General features: G+C 34.6%; 2 protein-coding genes across 4 annotated transcripts in view; both read right to left on the bottom strand.

The window, feature by feature from the left end:
* Positions 1–3,151, bottom strand: part of LOC131063237 (alkaline ceramidase TOD1-like) — a 48,625-nt gene extending 45,474 nt beyond the window's left edge. Inside the window, exon 1 of the mRNA XM_059220641.1 lies at positions 2,995–3,151. Coding sequence (XP_059076624.1) covers positions 2,995–3,151 — 157 coding nt within the window. The remainder of the gene's footprint in view (positions 1–2,994) is intronic.
* Positions 3,152–10,386: 7,235 nt separating this feature from the next.
* Positions 10,387–22,773, bottom strand: part of LOC131061997 (monodehydroascorbate reductase) — a 74,747-nt gene continuing 62,360 nt past the window's right edge. For all 3 annotated transcript variants that reach the window (XM_059221449.1, XM_057995846.2, XM_057995839.2), the window contains exons 7-11: positions 19,605–19,824; positions 18,895–19,013; positions 18,460–18,585; positions 14,069–14,209; positions 10,387–10,962 (exon numbers count right to left, since the gene is read on the bottom strand). In XM_059221449.1, the coding sequence (XP_059077432.1) occupies positions 10,639–10,962; positions 14,069–14,209; positions 18,460–18,585; positions 18,895–19,013; positions 19,605–19,824 (930 nt within the window). In that variant the 3' untranslated portion in view covers positions 10,387–10,638. The remainder of the gene's footprint in view (positions 10,963–14,068; positions 14,210–18,459; positions 18,586–18,894; positions 19,014–19,604; positions 19,825–22,773) is intronic.

The following is a 22,773-nucleotide window of genomic DNA, read 5'->3' on the forward strand; positions in this document are numbered from 1 at the left end:
TTGATCCTAACAAGTCAAAGCTCCTAACAGGGCTCATCATCTAAATCCCTTAACCGGGTGACCCCTAACAGGGTCTGCTCCTAACAGGGCATCATTGTAAGCTTCTAACTGGGTTAGGCTCCTAACAGGGCACATTCTAAAAGAGTGCACAATTTTTGTGGGTACCAATTCCCACCGTGGTTTTTCCCTATTTGGGTTTCCACATGAAAAACATAGTGTTCATATGGTGAATGTTTTTATGTGTTGTTATGTTTTACTTTTAGTTTATGCATATTGATGAACACTTAATGGTTGTTCTGATAAACCAATTTAATAGTTGGTTATCAGTGATTACCGATAATGGTAAAGAGTTTATTACTGGTTTATGTTTGATTTGAAGAAGTTTTATAAGTTCAAGTTTTGAGTTTAAAATTATTGTTAATACTGATTCACCCCACCTCTCAATATTAACCGGTTCCTCTAAGATTAACAACCTACAATACATAAGGTAGAAGACCCAAATAGTGGAGGGGAGATTGAACTAGAAAGTAGAAATGCTAGTATAGATAGTGATGAGGTACTCAATGCATAGATGCAGGAGGAAAAAGAGTTAATATCTCATAAGGTATATGGGTTCTAGGGAGCCTTTATGGTATAGAAGAACACTAAAAACACTCTACATACTACCACAATAAGGACCCATGCACCACAAAAAGAAAACACCTCCAATACATCCCATCTACTTGCAAATTCTAAGAGCTTAAAAAGAGATTATACAAACAATCCATGCACTCCTATAGTACATAAGCTGGCAAAAACCACTAAATTTGCACTTCATAACAAGTCCTTGACAATGTATGGTAGGACAATAAAATATGGTCATGGTGAATGCCACAAAACCTAAAATTATGTGATTACTCCCAAAAGAAGATGGTAATGATAGTTAGGTATGAGTTTAAAAATATATTTCCTCGCCCTAACTTCAACCCTAAAGACACCAAACAAGGTATCAAAAAAATCATTTATGGTGAACCTATAGCTTGAACAACACTAAAAATAATAAGTTATGTTTGCATAATAGTTGCACCATAATCATATCATAGGTATATTGTAATCTCACTAAACAAAATAGAGCCCTAAAAAAGGTTAATAGAAAAAATAGATGTGGAAAGATGAGAAAAATGACTAGCATTTAACGCATTTTGTAATGCCCCGTCAGGAACCCTAAAGGAAAACATCATGATCTATGCAACTAAGGGTGAAATAATTTTATTTTATTTTTTTTCGATTAAATGCATGAATTGAACCTTAGCACATCTAATAACATAGCGGAAGTCTAACACCTGAATTTCCTAAGGGTTACCAACGAATATTACTTCGTAAATTAAATATTTAAGATAAAATCACCATAATGAAAGAATCTAAAATACTTCAAGCAATCATATACATCAGAAATCAGTAATTGAAGTAGCATATATTACAATATTTCTTTGCTTTCAATATTCAAAAATACATGTTTTCAAAAAAGAAATTACATCATGAGCTAAAATGTTACAAAATGAAAGTTACATATAGTTTCTTTTCAAAACCTCTAGTATTTAACTGAAAGATGGATAGGAACAAGAGTCGGCATATGAATCTCGATCCAAGAACATCAACGAAGTCCTTCCTCACCTGAAGATACGTACCAGAACATCCAATGGGAAGTGACACTACCACCCGACCATGTGATTCCGAAAGGGAACCACCCCACCGTGCTGGAGATAGTAGATAACCCTCAAGCAAGCAAAATGAAACAAGAACGAAAGGACTACAAGACTCCACTTACAATCATGTGACCTAACTCACAAAACACTAGTGACTCTAAGGAGAAAGTGTCATTGCATGTCTTACGGTGGATACCATGGTACAGCCTCCATAGGTCCCGGCCCCCATCCTGGGTTATCCTGGTAACCTCTCCCGAACCTCCAATTCCAACTAAGACTCATGCGGACCTTACCAATCCTCTCACGAAGACAAGGTGGTATGTTTGCCATTCCAGGCCTTCTCACTACATTATGAGTCTTGTACTAGCACTCACCTATGTGTGAAGCACATTGTTTTATTTAACTTTTATTCTACCCTTCCCTAGTCATTTATTAGATTTTCACTTTCTTAACCAACTTCCAACGGGTTATCCTCTCACCACTTTGGGCACGGCCCCCGCTCGAAAGCCACTCTCTCTCTTAGGATACTACGGGTTAGTTCTATCTACAGAACTCTATGGCGACACAGACAGCCATTCCCAATCTTGACCTACCTCGAATGAAAGATACATAATTAACTAACCTAAGGTTGACCATTACGAACAACTCATAGTGGCTCATTTCCTTAAGTTTAAACATCTAAATAACTGGCCAAGACACAGCACACAAGACATATTGACAACATGACTTAATGTACTTAGTTACGACCACCATATAAGACAAGGTAATCTTACATATCAACACCTATCGCAAAATTAACTTGCAATACGAATATACGTTGTCAAGACACGAAGAACAATATGGTCGGTATAACACAAAATTTTACACTTATTGATAAGTTTAAGAGTTCAATTACTCTTGTTAACTACTATAGGTATGCCACCTTAATAATTTCCATTTGTACAATAGACGAAGATTAAATTAGATATATATATTTCATCAAGGAAGTCTTATAATAAGACATAATACATTTCTTCATAGAATAATATCTTTATTTTTATTTATTTATTTTTTTACACTAGAGTGTTACATCATTCTTCCGGAAAATACGGAGAAGTGCACTCATCAGACTCTACATGATCTAAAGGAGTATATCCTTCAGATTTTCTTTCACTCCGGGGAAAGTACCCCATAGACTCATTATCACTTAAGGGGGTATACCCCTCCGACGAGTCAGAACTTATAACTATTGGCTTTTCAGGCGAGCACTCTGGCTTGGGTTCTTTTCCTTTCTCAATGGTAACTTCTTTAGTTGAACTCTGAATAGGACCTTTTTCTATTTCTTTTCTCTCTTCTGGAGCTGGGTTCTCTTCAGCAGGGTTGTCATCCACAACGGGCTTGACAGGTGTCAAAGAATCCTTCTTCACTTTCAAGTAGTGAGCATAACCTGCTACGGATTTGTGTGCTGTCTGTTTAACTCGTACCATCTCTGTAACGTATCAATAGTAAACTATTACTTCCCAGACTCTCCTAGAGCTACGTCTGCTAAATCTTAATAACTAGGTTTTGAACGCAACCATACATTTCTTCCATATAATAACAAGTATGCAATTTGAACTTAAACACTATTCCACTTCTATAGTCATAATGTAATCACAACTTCTATTCTATGATTTTATTTAACAATCCCTAACGATAAATAAAACATATTCATAACTATTTCATAAGCAAGACAATAAACATGACATGTATTAGAGATTGTAAATGTTGATGCTCACAAACTAAGAAATTCCTGACCTATTGAATTGTTGATCAATGAGCAAGAACTTAACGCCCTTTCTCCGATAAATGCGCCTTGCTTGCAATCCTTTTCACCAATACTTTCCAACTCTATAAAAACAACTCTCTTGACACTATCAAAACAATATCCTCTCTAAAAAAAAACAACTCTCTAACTCTCTTCTTCTTTTTGCAATCCACCGTCTTTTCTTGGATGCCAAAATGACTTCTCTCCTCCTTTCCTCTCTACTCCCACCCCCTATTTATACAAAAATCATCCATCGCTTCTCCTAAATCTGGGGCTTAGTGATACTTATCAACTAAACGTCTTTTACCTCCAACTCTTCTTGTTTCTCCACGTAAGGAGTCCATCCCCAGTTAACTACAGCTCTCTGCGCTCCTTGATAGAGGTTATAGCAATTATCGGCTGGGTGGAGAGATCGGTATGTTGGCATTCAACAAAATGTATGTTTAATCTGCCAGGTCTTGAGTCAACTAAGGTTGATGTTTCAGTCTTTACCTTACGTGCCAGTCTAATCCCCTCCTCAATCGATCAATCTGCTGTTAGATGCCAACGAACTGGAGCTTGTGGAGAAACTGGACGTGGAGAGTAGTTGTTTATCGCTTTGAAACAGCGAGAGGGCGAGAGGTGTCATCGCTGACTCCAGAGTTAACGGAGGAAACCTCTCTATGCCTGCTGACTACAGTGTTTAATGGAGGGAGTACGTGTTATGTGAAGGAGGAGGGTAGTCGGTGGTAATACCGACCCCTCCCTATATTAAGGGGGTGGTCGATATTACCATCGACCACTATTGACCAAACTGCAACTTTAGCCCCCGCCACCTTTTATAAGGTCGAATTCTATTTTATTTGCTTTAGTATAATTTCATTATTATACTTTAATAATTAATTTATAACTTTCATTTAATATTTTAAACATTAATCTTCCTAGAAATTTTACGTTTAAATGTATAAATATATACTTTGTTTTCAAATGCTTGTAAATTTATATTCGAACAATCTAATTATATATATATATATATATATATATATATATATATATATATATATATATATATATATATATATATATATATATATATATATATATATATAACTTGTTCGAAAAGCTCATTAAATATAACATATCTATAATTCTAACTTATATATGCATAAACCAAAAACATAATAACCCAATGGGCGATATCAACTACTGATAATACGATCACCTTATCTTAACTCCAATAACTACTTATAAGTGACTATTGCCTTCCAAGTATATTATGTCCTTACATATATTCAAACGATCGAATTGCAACTATCGAGCTAACAAGCTGATAAAATTCATATCAACTCATACCAAGATATTAACTCGTTCTTTATAAACAATATTAAGTCACTAGATCACTTGATTCTTTTTCCTCCAATTACCAAAACTACTCTTATGGACGTAATAAACGTAACATTTACCAATGACATACAAAAATTGGGAACACTGGACACGCAAACTGAGCAAGCATCATGCGACTTTTATAAAGATCAAACAATAAAATATGAAGACCAAACCTATTGACAGAACGACTAACTGAAGGCACTCACCCGAGTGTAACGGACTAAAAATAGGGTCAACTACTATCTCCTTCACTTCCATGGAAAAATATAAGGCACGCTCAGACCTATGTAGCCAGGTGGAGACGATACCCCGTACCTACCCGGTACTTGTACCTGCAACATCCTGCATCACCAACCACACATGCATATATACATATATAGAAATTTCAACATACACACCGATGAAGGAGATTCGCGACATTCCCTGTCTCACCGAGATGAGTGAAGGAAAATCGTCCCCATGCATCCCATACACTCGCAGATACACAACACACCGTCCATAGATGAAGTAAAGCGTCAGTACATAGCAATGAACCATATAATGCCATAAAACATAAGTACATAAATACTACAAATAAATCATATGTCTCATAATCAGATAAAACATGGAACAATGTTATATAATTCTAAATAACCAATGATAATGTATCCACTGAGAATAATAAGAACAAAATATCAGTTCAAACGAATAAGGGTACTACACATTTTACCAACTAAAATCTTGTGAATATAATATGAATCTATCACAAAAACTACTTTTTTCTTTCTTAACTTGCTACTCCCAGCACTCTTATACTACTCATTGTGAAACCTTAGAAAGTGCAAAAATCACAATTATAACATTGTCATTTTTAGCATGGCAATGGTTCCTCCTATATTTATAGAAATTTCTCAAAATCCCCAACCCAAATATAAGAATTCCCCTACAAAGAAATGGTGATAGGTAAGGAGAGGGCATTGTCTAAAGTACCCATGGATGTAATATAGATGGAAAGCATAAGGAAATATATCCATGCCCCATTGTCAAAAATTGATCACACTAATTTTGAAGCCCTAAGGATGACTTTAATATAGCCTAGAATGCAAAGCCACCTTCCCCAATAGCCAAAAAAGCCACATAGCAAAAATGCGCTTAGAAGTTTGAAAGAAGTTCCCAAACTTTACAAAATAGGAGTGGATCTAGATGGTTCTAAGATGAATCCACGATGAATATTATACCTATACCAACCATACAAAATAAAAAGGAGGCCATTCAAGTAGTAATTGACCTATACACAAGGGGGAGGTTCCACCTAAAAAGGCAATAACAATTTTTGAGGTAACCAAGCTAAAGGGGCCGCATATGATGGTCAAAGCTTAGGTGTAAGGAAAATCATCAACCTCGCAGTAAATGTAAATATGCCATAATGAGCACTGCGTACAAAGTTTTCTAAATAAGTAGAGAGGATTTGGCCACCACAACTTCTATTCATGTAGCTCGGGTTAAGAAGTAGACTTCTTATAAGTTATGTAAGAAGAACTCTTGGAGAATGTAGAATGCACTAAGCAGTCACATTACCAATTCTGGTATGAAACCCTCTTATCTATTTAGCATTTTATTTTATGAATGAGTTATCAACATTCATGGGAAAGGTTTCAGATATAGCCAAGACAGTGGTTGTGCAAACACATGACACCACATATTATATGGATACATATTGGGGTTTCTTCAAATCCCTTCAATAAAAACAGCACAGTAGAGAACACATCTCCTATGATGTAATCTGCAAATACATTAAATATATTGTATTCTTAGTGGACAAGGATTTCATCTTAATCGAGGCTATTGAACCTAGAATGTCCTGGATTCCAAATCTCCCATGTGAAGTCACTAAAATGTCTCATATGAGTTGTTCACCTTAAGGTGGCACTACAAATTGACCAACATTAACATAGTTTTTAATTTCAAATTTTTGGGTGCCATGTTCTTTGAAAATCCACAACCATGAAATATTATTTCTTCTTGAAAATCGACCATCATAAAATATGAGTTTAATGTGGTTGACAACAGCAATTAAACTTTATCTTAATTCTTCATTTTTTAAGTCTATGCCACCTTCTAAACTTACTACTTTAATAATAATCGCACCTTCGTTGTAATTTTTGCCACGTCTATCTTGATTGCTTTCTTATAGATAATCAATGCATTAATAAAGGTCATTTCTCAGTATCATCACCAAGTGTGGATTGTAATTGGATTTTAAATATAGATTAATTCTCTATACCTACTAACTAACGACCAATGGTTATACTATCAAATTAGAATTTCAATATGTAGTTATATCTTGATAATAAGCTCGACTATTTCAAGAATCGGTCTTCACAAGAATATGTTAATTAAAATTCTTGCTCCACAATCTTATACATAATCTTGATGAGAATGTGGCACCACAAACTCAGATCTCTTCTTTGACATAAATGACAAACTTCTAACAATCTCTTCCATGCATTAATGGTAATATGCTTAGGCAACAAAACCCTTCTTGACATGACTTTGACATCAATGAAAACTAATATAACAGAGTCTTCACCACTATCCTAAAAACTCTCTAATCTTGGAAACCCTTAGTAATCACATCCCCTAGTGATAATCTCTTTGCATGATGATTTTATTCTTAGTTTGTAAGCCTTTGTTGGACTGGATTATACAGCATTTATGGCTTTGCATGATTGTAAAGACAAAGAATCTCTCTCATAAAGATGTTATCATATAACAACTCTACCACTCTTCCATTCTTCTATTCTTTGTGTGTTGTCATCTAGGTTTGTGTCTAGGATATTCTTTTGTACCCCCATGTATCTTTTCTCATGGACAATCTTCTTGATAAGGCCTTTTGCATGATGTGATTGTCCTGGATTGTGCATAGACTCTTATCATGTTCTACTTGTGATTGTCCAATATAGGAATGATCTAATGAAGATTTGATGTCAATTTTTGTTGCAATAACGATGCTTGAGAGTTTGATTACAAAGGAGGCAACAGTGCTGACAACTATAGAAAGAAGCCCACAGAAAACACCAAGTTGCTAATTACAATTCAATTAGATGAGATTTCATTTGTTGTTTTAAGTGATGCAAGATTTTGTTGAAAGTAAGTCTAGATTTGAAGATCATTTTAGAAAATTTGGGATGCATACTATGATGGTTAAAAGTTTTTGAGCAAACTAACGTGTCAGTATTTGGACAAAGTGTATGCTCAACATTCTATGCAATAAATTTGTAGACAATGGAGGTTTAACACTATTTTTTAAACAAATTTGTTAAGTCATATATTGCTTCCTCTTTGTGTGCAAGATGAATAAGTAGCCATGAGAATACCATCATTGAAAATTAGTTGTGAAGAGGAGAAACATGAGAGAGTAATTTGGGGATGCAAATTTGTTCAACAAAAATCCACGAGTAGCATTCTCCATCAAAGCCTACACGATATAAGGGAATATATTTGCTAGCCTCATGTAAGAAGCACAATAAGCTTTTTAATTTTGTTATGTACATTTAAGAGAAGTAGATTTTGTTTATTGGGGATATACAACTTTGGAATTTGGGTATTTTTTTCTTACAAGAAAATTGATGAAAAAGTGAAAATTGTTTTATTCAAGAAGTATTATATAGTTTGGTTGAGAGGGGTAAGGCAAAGTTATTGTTATCGATATTCAAGGTTAAATTTTTTGTTGGAGATCTAACTTTATTGTACAGATGCATCTTTTAGTTGAACTCAACATTCAATTACATTGTGATCTTTACAAATATGTGGAAAAGTCTTGTTAATGTTGATCAAGCTTTGAGAGATTATAATGCTACTTCTAGCAGGCAAGGAGTTCAAATACATTGAAGGTTGAAGACATCAAAGATGAAGGACTTTTATCATCTCAAGCTAGCATCTTACTCAGATTATACATTGCATGAGAACCACCATATCACGTGTGTCCTTTTATGTAGCAAAGGTCCTAACTTTTCTTGAAATATCTTGCTTATGGATACAATCAATGTATTCACATTGATTGAAGTTATTTTGTACAACAAAGGAGGGATTGGTTCCCCCAACATTGAATGAAAGATATTGGCATGCTTAAAGGAAATGTGCTCTTCGAGGAGAGTTGTTCTCTTATAGTGCAACACTAGAAAGATTTTGACACACTGAGAAGAGATGTGCTCCCAAAAGAGAGTTATTTCATTATGCATGAAGGAAAAATTTTATGTTCTCTCATGTTGCACAAAGGTTTGCAAGTCAAAAGTCAAGATCCACTTATCGATTCAATTTGTTGTTTCGTAAGTAAGCGAGGAGAATTAGTCATAACGCTTCATCAAATTTTCCAAAAGGGGTGATATGTCCTATCCTTGCAATGTTATTTGTTTGTTCAAATTGTTGTAATAAGGAAGGAATGTTGTTTTATTACATCATTAGACAATATAGGTTAGATCAAACAATAAAATAAATTAACATATAGATGGTAAGTTATAAATAAATAATAGGTTAGTTAATCGTTCGGGAGTAAATCAATTGTTAGTTTCTTGGGAGTCATCCACGCAAGTTAGTTAGGAAAATGAAACTTTAAAAAGCTAATTGTATTGTAATGAAAATCAATTTGTAAAATAATAAATTTGAAATTAATTTTCTCTTTTATTTTATCGACTATAATGATTTGATCTACAAAACTATTTTTTATGCTCTTAACATTTTCAATTTTGATGAACGAAAAAAAAAAAAATGAACATAAAAATAAATGACACACATAACCATATAGTACACTCTACACTATGATAATTCAAACATAAAAAAGATGCCATTAATGATCATTATGTCCCCAAATATTCTACTTCACAAAAGATCTAAATAAAAAAGTGAAGACCAACACCCAGTAATCCAAAACATAAGATTATTTTCTAAATTTAACCTTTCCCTACCTCTAACATGCAGACATGATTCTTTTCTAAATTAAATGCACCTAGCAATAACAAAGTAGAGTAAGTGAGAGATTTATAGCATATAAATTGAATTATAAAATATGGCCACCAAGACATCTTCCCTGTTTTGGATTACACATTTTCTCTAGCAGACAACCTAAACAAACAAAATACATAGAAAACAATAAACCACATATGAACAATTGTTTAATTATTTATTGGTGCAAATCATATCATACAAATATTAGAAAATAGATAGAAATTAGATCATACACAAGAAACTAGAGAACAAAATATACCTTGTTTTGTGGTGAAATCACTACTTTGTTCATGTGACAAAACTCAATTCACTATGGTGAACGCCGATCACTTCTTTGTGCAGGCAACAAACATGAGATAACTATGGTAGATTAGAGATTGCTGTAATAAATGATAGATAATTATGAAGTTCGAGCATTTGTTGTAGTGAATGAAAATTACCATTGTTGTAACAAATTCATTGCTTTTAAAGAGCTACCGACGATTCTATCTTAGACGATGGAACTTTCAACTTGGAGAATGTTACTATGCTCATAAGGAATTGGAACTCATGAAAAAACTCATTGGCTAAGATTAAAAAGGTAAGGTCATATATGATATTACCATGGAGAAATCAGTGCAGATCTGAGCATTTATTTCATACGACCACAATAGAAATACTTATGAATATACAATCCCTGCTAGTAACAAATCTATAACTATACTTTAAAATTTATCTAGTAGCTGATATTGCTTAGAAAACACTCCCTACAAGAAATAGACAAAGCTTATAAAACAAAAATCGGCAAACGACCAAGTTGGTAACTGACTCCAAGAACTATCATATCTTGGAAGCAAAGGCCAGCCCTTCCTTAATGAGTTGTTCTGTGCTTTCTACCACAGGCTGTACAAGTGCTACCTTAGCAATAGCTTTGTTTTCTTCAGGAGTACCATTCTCCAAGAATACACCTACAATCTTGCCATCTTTTATCCAATATGAACCAAATTTAGCTTTTGGTGTAGCAGGGTTATTGTCACCAAATATAATAGCTTCACCAGTGTTGTCCCCATAGAATTGCCATGATAAATCAAAGGATCGGGAGTAGAAAAAGGGAAGATAGTCATATGCTTCAATGCTCTTTCCTTCCTCTTTGGCTTTGATTGCCTGCACAGAAAACAAGGAATGGTTGTCACAAGTATGTGTAAGAAGTAACACCACTCATGTAACAAGAAAAAAAAAGACTAGATACAATGGACTGAGAAACTAACAAATGTATTTGCTAATTTTCAAAATCATACGTTCTTCAATATTCACAGAAAGAAAATTTCAAACAAGAGAAATTGAAAAAAAAAATCCAAACCTAATGGCAAATGTGCATCTAAACATTCAAAAAGTAAGTCATCTGATTTGCCAAACCATGTTACTAGTTCTCAACTGATAATATGAACTCTTCTTTCAGTGCAATCATTAAACTGGATTTAAGTTTACAGCAAGGCATTCAGAGTATTATACCAAAAAGTTTCTTTCTCCATGGACTCATAAATGTCGACGCCTTGACAAAGAAAGGAGGTAAAAGTTATCTTACCCAATTAACACCATCTCATGCGACATCACTGCAGAAATCCTACGAAACCTGGGGACAGGAGTTGAAAGTTATCTTACCCAATTAACACCATCTCATGGTGACCTCGCTACATAATCTTACGAAACCCGGAGTCGTGTCCCCGGTCCCAAAAAAATCCGTTCCCGTACCGCCGACGTTTCTAGGACTTGGACAGTCAGGGATGTTCTTGTTTCCCTCCACAAAAAAAAAACATTTTCAATTTAGGAAATGTCATTCTCCAATGTCTGGGGCATCTGGTCATCTCGGTGATGCGAGGAACATCTGGGATGTATCTCGGCCGTCTCCAACATCAGGGTAAATTAAAAACATTTTTATATAAAAATCAAAAATTAAAAAACTTTTTTCAAGTTGAAGTAGTATTAGGATGGGTGACCTCTCGGGAAGACTCAATGCTTCACTTCTGTGAGCATCACGTAGATGCAACAAGTGCTGAGTGTACCATTCATTCTTCTGAGAGATGGGTTCTTGTGAACCACTACTCATGAAGCATAGATTTGACTCGAAAACTACACAGTCAAACCTAACAGCAATATCATAAATAACATTTTAAAAATGATTTTGTGGGTCCCTACCTCCTTCATCGCCTAAAAGACAGTAGGCACAAATTTTTGACTCATTTCATCATTTTTATGAAAGGAATAAAAGAGAAGCAGCAAAGATTTTGAAGAAAGTAGCCATTGAAAGAAGCAGGATAGAAGGAAAAGAGGTTGAATCTAGGACAGATATCTAGCTGAAGGAAAAGAGGTTGAATCTAGGACAGATATCTAGCTTAAAGTTTGAAAGAGGTAAATTTCTTCCTTTCTTCTTTTTCCTTTCTAATTTTTTTTCAAAGCATGAAGCATTTATGTCTGATTTTTATTTATTTTTTGTATTTTTTAATTTTAGGTTGCATTCAATATTAAAAAGAAATGAGCAGCAGTGAGGGTGATGGTAGTAAGAATGAAGTAGAAATGGGAGGTGGAAAGGCAAGTGTTAAATTCAAGCTAGTAAGGAACAGTTACCTAAAAATCCTTTTAAAAACTCTTCTCCAATATATTACTGCTAAAGACCCAAAGAAAAAAAATACAAAAGAGAGTAGAATGTGAGATTGTCATATTTGTTTGACTGATTTTAAAAACAGCTACACAAAAATAAAGTCATACTTGTTTGAGTCTTTGACTGATTTTAAAAGCAGCTACACATAAATAAAGTCCCTTTTTTTTTTTAAATTGCATACCATAGAATCAAAGCTTGTCCAGAACTAAGTGAACCAATCTATCAATAGTACGCTAAATTTAAAAGAAGCTAAAAAGTTAGAAACTAATGTTTATTGAAATATTTTTGTTGCCAATGGATCTGCAAGGAGGAAAGCATGTCCTCTACGAGTTATTTTAATTTCTAAATGTCCTTTCTTCAAGACTTTTCGATATGGTTTCTGTGATGAGCCTATGTACCATTACTTTTTGGGGATGTTATCCCGATTGACCTATGATATCAAATCTCAGTGCCTCGTAACTGCTATTAAATTGTTTTTGTTTTCTTGTATGTTAATTATTATATATATTTTATAGGATAGAAAATTTATAGGGGAGAGGATTTAGTAGTTGAACATCTTAATTTCGTATTTATCAAAATTCTATACGAAAATTTCAAATCTTTCAATTTTTTACAACAGTTTATTTGGGAAGTCCCCTGATTATAATTAAGGTTTCAGTGCCACATCATCAAATATGATATCACAACAGCATGCTTTTTGTCAAGGTGTCCAAAACAACCCAAAAAAAAGGTGAGACTAATAGTCGTGCATAACAGGGACCCATACTTGTGCAGCTAATGTGACATCACATGATTGGTTGCTTTTTACAACTAAAAGTACATTTCATTGAATTATGAGTATCAAAGTCACAAATATTGATATAATGTTGTAAAAAAAATTGAAAATTAAATCAACAACTATCATCACAACAATTAAAAAATACTCAACTACTAAATACTCTCCCCTATATTCTGAAAATTGAACAGCTTTATTTTTGCAGCCAAACTGCATTGTTGCTGAACTTTGGAGACTGGGCATATTTAGTATAATGTTCTCTATATTTTAGGTCTCTATATTTTTGTCTATATTTTAGGCCAATCTATAATCACCATTCAGTGTCTGATGAGACGGTTCATCCAAACTGTCATGATATGCTATTAGAAAAATGATATCAGAAAAATGCCAGGCGAATGATCAGATTCAATCTCTTCGAACTATCATAATAACGATCATGTGTCAAATTTATATTTTAGCATATTGAAAAATAAAAGAAGCAAGCTCTTTTACTCTAAATAAATCAACAAGTTTCGAAGTTGACCAATATTATTAATAGTTCTGAAGTTTTTCCTGGCAGTTGTTAGAGCAGGACAAATCAACAGGAAATAGTATCACAAAGGTACTAATATTCAGTTGTGAAAATTGACCGTAAGACTCAAATAAGAAATTAATCTCAACAACTATGGTACATTTAATCATAATAAGCACAAACAATTATTACCCCATTAAGCACTAGCAGCTATTTCATAGATCTCATCCGTCAGTTGATTTCATCAGAGTCATATCCACCAAACTCGGCAATTTAAATTGTTTAGAAAAAAATAAACGCGAATGGAAGAGTGAAAAAGACCCACCTGCACAGCTTGTGCTGCTGACTTCCGAGCATGATCGACATGCTCTACTCTTCTAACGTCCCCATAAATCTTCATTGGAAAAGTTGCCACATCTCCCACAGCATAAACATCAGGAATGCTAGTCTTGAAAAAGGCATCAGTCTGCAATTAATTATGGTATAACTCAGGGTCAGCAAACTATACTGAAAAGGCCTCCATGCAGAAATTAAATATCATATTAATAACCATAAACATATTAGGTTTTGAAACCTTCCAATCAAGATTCACCTATAGCACTTTAGGGAGAAGGATACCACCAATCATAGACCCTAAATTTGAATGCACAGGTGGCTTAGCAGTACAACTGTAATTTTAGCCAAGTCTAGATTTTCTCTGCAATAAACGTATATCCCGAGATGAAATCTTGGATTCAGTCAGAAGGGAAAATACATAGCAGTCCAGTTCTAGAAGGATAGTGAAATTAAAAAATTGGCTTTGCATTTATAAGAGCACACTGCAATTTTGCTGGCACATTATTTAAAAAATGAAATATTGTCATCCTAACTGTTAAGTATCCTCTCCGTTTGGGTTAAATTCTAAATAGATGGACAATTTTCCTAGTTTTCACTGTCCAATTGATTATTTACATTATATAAAAAAGTAATGCCACAAGATGGAAAGCAACTACTTTGACTTGAAATTTAGCCTAAGGACAAAGTAAAGACATTCCTATTCAAAGTTTGTCGAATTGTCTTTTCCACATATATTGCATAATGAGTCCCACAAGGTGGTAGGCTCATGCATACCCTTCAGGATTAGCACAGAAATTTTCCAAGAACGGCATTATTATGTACTTGTGTAGTGGGTGAAAGACCCTAAATGGCCTTTTTGCCAAAACAAAATATGCATAATGAAACACCCTAAATGGCCTTCGAGAAAATGAGAATAACTGTTCCCAAACGATGGCAAGCAAGCAGCTCATCCTTCTGTATTAGCATATGGCATTTGATTGAGAATAACTACAGAATATGTGCGGCAATGGGAAAGACAGCCATCAAATTTCTTCAATTGTCTATTCTCCCAGAATGAATTAATGCTTTTTCGTTGCATAAAGCACAAGAAACAAAAACAATGACAAGGGGCAAAGCAACCACTTATATGTTTCAAGGCTAACATTAGGAATGAAAAGTACTGATGACAAAAGTAAGATGTACCTGTAAAAATGTAAAGGGAAATAACCCAAATCTATCATCTTCTTGATAAAAGGATGGTACTTTCCACACATTCACCATTATAACCTCAATTTAAGGAAATCTATGATTACTGGCCCCCATCTACCACTTCGTACCAAGGTTATTCAAAGGTTTGGACAGTTGAAGATCACAGCCAACACCAACAGAGAGTCCATCAGATACTAAAAAGTGATCTTGACAATATCACAAAACATAATGAAATAAGCAAACCGGCGTAAGAGTGAGGCATTTTAAGGGACTCTGGTTCTTCTTTCACCTCAAACTGTACAAGCAGATGTTCTTTAAAATCTAAAAGGAAACAAGTAAGGTTCTAAATTATATGGGTGCTAAAGGTGCATCACAAGATACAGGTGAGGCCCATAAATTGGAAATGTTACCATCGTCAAAGATCAATCTGATATTTACGCGTCTTGGCCATAGGAAACACGATTCAAATGCAATTGGTATAACCAGTTTTTGATAAGGAAAATGTGTTTGGTCAATAGATATGATATTCAAATGGTGGGTGAAAAGGCTGCACAATTCTGAAATTACTAAGGACCTAATCAAATGAAATAACTACCGGTGGATGAAAATCAATGTGAGGATGACCACTTCATGCTAAATCATTCAAAACTAGCAAGCATTGCGGGGTTTCTTTCGAAGGGGAAGTATATTTTATGCCCTTAATAATCTACTTTGCACTATGTATTGTCAGGTTATGGATTAGCCAACCCCATGCATAACCCATGATAGTTTCTATATTTATCATGTAGGTGGTGTTTTCTGCAGTGTGTCAAATTATGTGGTGTTTACACACAGTTGAATCCTGATAAAACATCATATGGGTTTCTATATTTTCCAGTTCCTTGAAAATTGGCTTGATTAGGGTCACAGAGTTAATCCATACTAATTATATCTGCTGCTGCAAACCCTTCTTAACAAGGATGTAGTATGTGCAAGGGGCCACCCAAAAGACTCAAAATACGAATCCCTATGTTCTTATAGTTATGATGTGGTGGGATTGCCATCTTTCGTGGATGGATGTGAGGGGGACATTAAAGGCTGGCGTCTTTATAGATATGTAATTCTAAATTCTTAATAATAAATTGATAAGAAACTTTTGTGAGAAGCAAGCACATTCAAGCCTCAGCCTTGATCTAATATGTGCCAAGAGGCATCACAAAGACTCAAAATGCCAACCCCTATGTTCTTAGAGCTATGATGAGGTGACAAGAGAAGCAAGCACATTCAAGCCTCAGCCTTGATCTAATATGTGCCAAGAGGCACCACAAAGACTCAAAATGCCAACCCCTATGTTCTTAGAGCTATGATGTGGTGGGATCGTCACCTTGAGTATTTTTTAGAACACCTCTCGGCATGTATTAAATGCACATTGAGGCTTGAATGTGCTTGCATCTTGGAAAAGTTTATTTTCCTTTATTACTAAGATTTACTTATATATAGATATGTTGGCCTTTAATGTCCCCCTAACATCTGGCCACCCACACACACCCCAAAGTCCATGTTGATGTGGAGCGTAAAATGTACCTCTCAATTAAAAAATAGGGGTCTAGATTTCGTTTGGGAATCATCAGTTGTGTAATATTTTCTTGGTAGTCCTTTAAGGAGGTCAGCTTCAAATTGGTTCTGCCGTCTCACTTCAGTATCTTAGCAATTTTCTTTCATCTCTCACTTCATATTCGAGCATTTTTACTATTTTTCATTGTCATGGCTGTCATATACCTAAGGGTATAATATTATATTGTGTATTGGTTGATGGAGATGATGACATGTGGCCAAAATCCCTTATTGGTTATAAGGGTGCATTTACTTTGTAAGTTACCCACTAGGATTTTTTTGGGGCAGAATTTGTTCACAATGGTCTTAATTTTAAGATATGCGTTGCATCTTGTTCTTCAATTACTTTGAACTTGGGAACAGTCAATATCGATGTGCTAAAGAAGTTCAGGAATCTTTGATAGAGGAAAAATAAAGTGGCTTTACAGAAAATCAAACATAATGTGGAGAAAAGCAAGGACAAGGTGGAGCAATGGAATGGATCTAAAGAAGAATGTACAGAAGGATATGAAGAACAGGAGGAAAACAAATAAATAGTTCAAGAGGAAAGCAGCAGTTCTACTCCAGAAACAAACAGAACAAGTGGTCAAAAAGGTTAATGAATCAAATGCATCAAAATAAGTCACAGAGTTAGTAGAAAAAGACACAACAAATAGATATCAGCATCATTGTGAAAGACAACAATCATGGATGCATGTTACTACACATCAACGAAGCACTCACTATGAGTATGGATCTATAAGGAATCACAATGACACAACACAATACGCAACAAAGCTGACGTATATGTACAATCAAAAAAACCCTCCACAAAGATTGCATATGGATGTTTGAATGATAGGACATGATAATTGTTTCCAGTGACTTGCAAGAATTTCACTATTTGGCTTTTTCTCATGTTCCAAGGGCAAAACATGTCAAAGTGGATGAATGTCATGTACTTAGGGGTAATGTATATTGATTGATGGAGAAATGAGTATCTGGCTCAGATCCCTTAAAGTTAGTTATATTGGATGCATATGTTTTATAAATAGCCCCTCTGGCTAATCAGGAAAAAAAAAGAATTAATCCCATGTGTGGGAAAGAGGCAGTGGTATCTAGTTGAGTATTATATATTATGGGGGTTTAGGCAAGACATGTGGAGTGGTTTATGTGTTTAAACTTCAAATGTCATATTGGACGTATTGGCTTCTTCCAACAAGGACCATTGAATGGTTGCCCTACCTAAAGGGTTTATTGATCATTCTATTTTCTCGGTATATCGGTATACTATCTGAAGTATAATTGTTGCTTGTGCACATTTATAACATCTAGATACCCGACAATTGTGCGACACTTTTGCTTTGTATAAGAAACAACAAAATATATTTTGTTGTTCTACATATGCTGCCAAAATATGAGATTATAAACAAATCTAACCCTACCAATTTCTGACCTTGGATGAAATTGTTTAACCGTGTATACTATAACAGTACAAGTTATGGAAAAACATATAACTTAAATAAGATTATCCCTCAGAAGCTTCATTGAATTCACAAAGTAATAGAAAAGTCAAAATTAATGTTTGTATCATAGATATCAATGAAACACAGATCAAACCTTAATACCACCCTTTTCCTCCTCAAGTTGGTCTTTGAATAACCTCGTCAGAGGTCTTGCTCCAACACCAACAATAACAATGTCTGCTTCAAGTTCCCTCCCATCTTTCAACTTTACTATCTTGACCTGCAAGAAAGAATCATTGTATAACCATAATTAGAAAGTTAGAATTTGATCCATTTGGTAGGCTAAAAAAATCAGGTAAATTTTCTATAGGAATTGAAATATTTGGACTGAGTCAAACAAGTTCAGCCAGACTGGTGACGATAATTCTAACACAACATTAAACCACTTTTGACATCATAAGAATTCACGCAAGACAAGAAGCTATTCATAAGCTCTATAGCACGAAATCCTATTAGATATCCAGTTCAAGTTAAAACTAACTGATTATTTTCATTGGCAGCTACTCTGAAAACAATAGAAACTACTTACATGTCCTTCCTCGTCTGTGCTAAATCCAGTTGCCACGGTGCCTTTGACAATTTCTACGCCCTTCCCTTTATAATAACCCTCATAGAAAGAAGCTATGTCCGCAGTGAAAAGACGAGGCACTGCACAAGGAGTGAAAGAGGTATGATTATTTAAAGTTTTGAAAAATGTTGTGTAAAAGAAGGCACTCACGTGTGAATTCCCAATCTATGATGGTTCTAAAAGTATATTGATTGATTTACAATTTTCTAATGAACAAAATACATTTCTCACAAAAGTAAATACTATCAAGATGGACATAGTTTAGATTCTTTTTATGATAGGATTTTGATTTTTCATTTTGAGTAGAAAGAACTTGGAGCATGAACACATATCCATATTAGGTAGATACCAAAGGTCTACAGACTTGGGGAGGAACAGCTTAAAGGACTTATATCTTGTCAGACAGATGGGAATCTCCAGATTCCCTTCACAAACCCACCCACCCGAGGGGGAAACATTCAGCAAAATGTAAGGCGCTTAACTCCAATTTCTGTTCAACTGTGATAAGCACAATGCATACATTTCCCAAAATGCCCACCAACTGATAACTCCAGAGAAAAATTGAGATATTAAAAAATGTATCTAGAAAATTAGCAGATTATATCCTGTTATAGAGGAATCTTATGCCAAAGCAAAATACATATTTGAAAATCAAGTCAAAAGAAACTTACTGCACCATGGCTCAGGGTACACCATTTTAACTTTATACTTGTTAATTCTTAAGACTGCAGCCAGTTCAAGACCAATATATCCTCCACCAACAACCACAGCTGACCCTTCCTTTTTTGATTTTAGTGCTGCTATCAAGGCATCAGCTTCATCTATCTCTCTCAGATAGTGGATGCCCTTGGCATCAGCTCCTTGAACACCAAAGTCTGACAACTTGATAACCTGTAGGAAAGTAAAAGAAATTTTAATCAACAAAGACTGCAGCAGAAAAAAAAAATAGTACATATAAAGAACCCATGAAGAGATGTAATTGCTCTTGCAATCAATTTGTGGTTTGCCACATTAAGAATGTTTATCATTCATTTGCTGAGGTTTAAGACGAATTAAAATAGTAAACCATTGTAAAACAGCTGCCTACGATAGGTTCAAAGAAATGTTAAGTACATCCAAGCTTATAAAATAGGCAAATAATTAGAATGAACCAACATATAAAATCCTTTCAAGCAAAAATACCAAGCACGGAGACCTTTGATGACAGAGTGTTTGTCTTAAAGCCTATTAAGGTTAGCGAGAAAGTGGAATAGCAGATGGATAGGATTTAGTTACTTCAGTTAGGAGCAAGTTAACTAATGAATTAAGCTGGTTGAGCTGAAGTGGGCATTTCTTGCCGGGACTGCTAAAGAAAATGAAAACTAAAGAAGGTAGTGGGACAACAAGTAACACCTTCAGTCGAGCCTCCACCTCTTGATGATACAGAAAAGTTTGTATTAGTGTCAAAGTAGATACTTGGTACTAGAAATAGTTGAGGAACTGCATGTGGACTAAATTCTTGGTGCAGTGGAAGGGTTAGTCTCAGGCGGATTCCACTCCAAAGCCAACTGACATCTTAGATCATCCAACCTCATCTTGCTCGAGGTCTAGAAAATTTGGTGAGGGCGACCTCATAACGTCCACCTTTTGACATTAATGGAACATGGGTCCACTGCTCTAATCCATAGCATTGAGTGACTAGCCAGTAGCATAGAAATAGCAGATAGATAGGTTGCAGTTACTTTAGTTAGGAGTAAGTTAGCTAATGGAATAAGGAGGTTAGGTTAGATTTAACTTGGGCCAGGTTTATTTTCTTTGATAGAACTACCAATTATTTGAGTCAGATTTAGTTATCTCAAACTTGTCAATTAACTTATTGGGATCGCCTATGATTGAGGAATGGAAAAAAAGGAAAGCATCAAATATAAAAAGCATTGGGGTGAAAAGAGAAGGCATTTCTCAAATTGAAAATTAAACACAAACAATTTTATTCTAAAGGGTGTGATGGCTGTATACAATAGCATATGACATCTGGAGACAGAAACCTTAATTGTGGCAATCAAAATATTTTGGGGACAGAAACTAAAACCACTTCTAGTAAAAATTGTGTAGGAATTTTTGAATCAATGTTTTGGACCATCCTCAATGAATATGATCCATCATCAATATGAGGAAAACATTATGTGAAAAAATGTAGAACTAGATTTCTTAAAAAGCAGAAGAGGAAAAAAAGTAATGGTGAAAAAAGGAGATCAATAATAAAGAAATAAAATTGAAAGCGAGAGTAAATTAAAAGTAGCTACAAACACATTCAAATAGGACAAAAACCTAACATGAGAGAAAACCACAATGGAGAAAATCATTTGAGAACTAATAAACAAAATAATTTCTAAGTTGTCTGTTTGGGTTTGGGTTCAGATTCGGGTTTGGGGACCTAGTTCGCTGATTCGACAGAATTTTGAAAATGGGTTTTGGGTTTGTTTGGGTTCGTTAGTACAAAAACAATGTAAAAATCATACATATATATACAAAAGAAATTACATTATATTACAAAATAAAATAGTCAAATATATCATTTATTAAAATAAAATTATATTATTTTAAATTTAAAATAATATAAATATTTTATACTTATTAATTAAAATGTATAAAATATAAAACAATATTGTTAAATTTGAAAATATTATAAAAAAGGTATATCAAAATTTTAATTTTAATTTGTTAATTTATAAATAATATGTTCGAATATTATTAGAGTTCGTTGCAAGGGTCTTAATTTTCATCTCAAGGCACAAATGAATGATCAGGGCATGAATTAATGGAGTTAGGGCACGATAAATTTTGTCTCTATTGTTCGTTTTTCATTAGAAGTGCACCTTTGTTACCGCAGTGAACCCAGAGCTGCACCAGACCCGCACTCTCACCCAACACGAATCCAGACCCACAACCGGGCTCCATATGCCAAACCCAGTGACGTAGAATAATTCCATTATTTAATTAGCATTAAATGTTGAGACTATTAAAACACCGATCAAAATTATTAAAACACAAAGAATAATAAAGAAAGAGAATCAGCAAATTGTGATCTAATAATTTACTATAAATAAATTAAAAAGAATAATTAAGAGTTACATGATAAAAATTGTAGGCAAGATTACCATAAGCTAAATATTCTAAAAGATCAAATTTATAGATTACAAACCCATTAAGGGGTTTAGTTGGGTTTAAACCAACAAAGGATGTACAAAAGTGGAGTGGGAGAGACCCATGAAGGGATGGTGGAAAGTGAACTTTGATGGAGCCTCGAAAAGCAATCCGGGACCATCAGGGGCAGTAGTCATAGTGAGAGATTGGAATGGTGAGGTCCTAGCACTAGGAGCTCAGAAATTGGATGAAAGCACCAATAATGTGGCTGAAGCTTCAGCGGCTTTGCTAGCAGTTAGGATCTGTAAACAGTTAGGTGCTCAAAAACTGCATTTAGAAAGTGATTCTTTAATTATCATTCGGGTTTTAATGGCATCTGCAAGGTTGGATAACTTAAAACTTTTGAGGACTTTCAATTAAGTCATGTCAAATGTTCAGGGAATGTTGAGGCTGATATACTATCTAAATGGGCTCTTACCTTGAAGAAGTTGGCGAGTTCAAAATGGAGGACTTTCGGTATTTTCTTTTTGAAGAGGTTATGAGTAATGGGCTTTAACGACACTGCATTTGTTCCTGTACGGATGACAGAGGAATGCTAATAAGGGGCGGCGTTGGTGTTTTGCGAGGAAGGACATTAATGACGGCTTTTTATTTACTCAAGGCTGCATCTAACATCGTCTTTATTTTGCTTGTGTCTTCATTATGAAGGAAACCGAT

The sequence above is a fragment of the Cryptomeria japonica genome, chromosome 5 (assembly GCF_030272615.1).
Source record: "Cryptomeria japonica chromosome 5, Sugi_1.0, whole genome shotgun sequence".
Classification (NCBI taxonomy): Eukaryota; Viridiplantae; Streptophyta; class Pinopsida; order Cupressales; family Cupressaceae; genus Cryptomeria; species Cryptomeria japonica.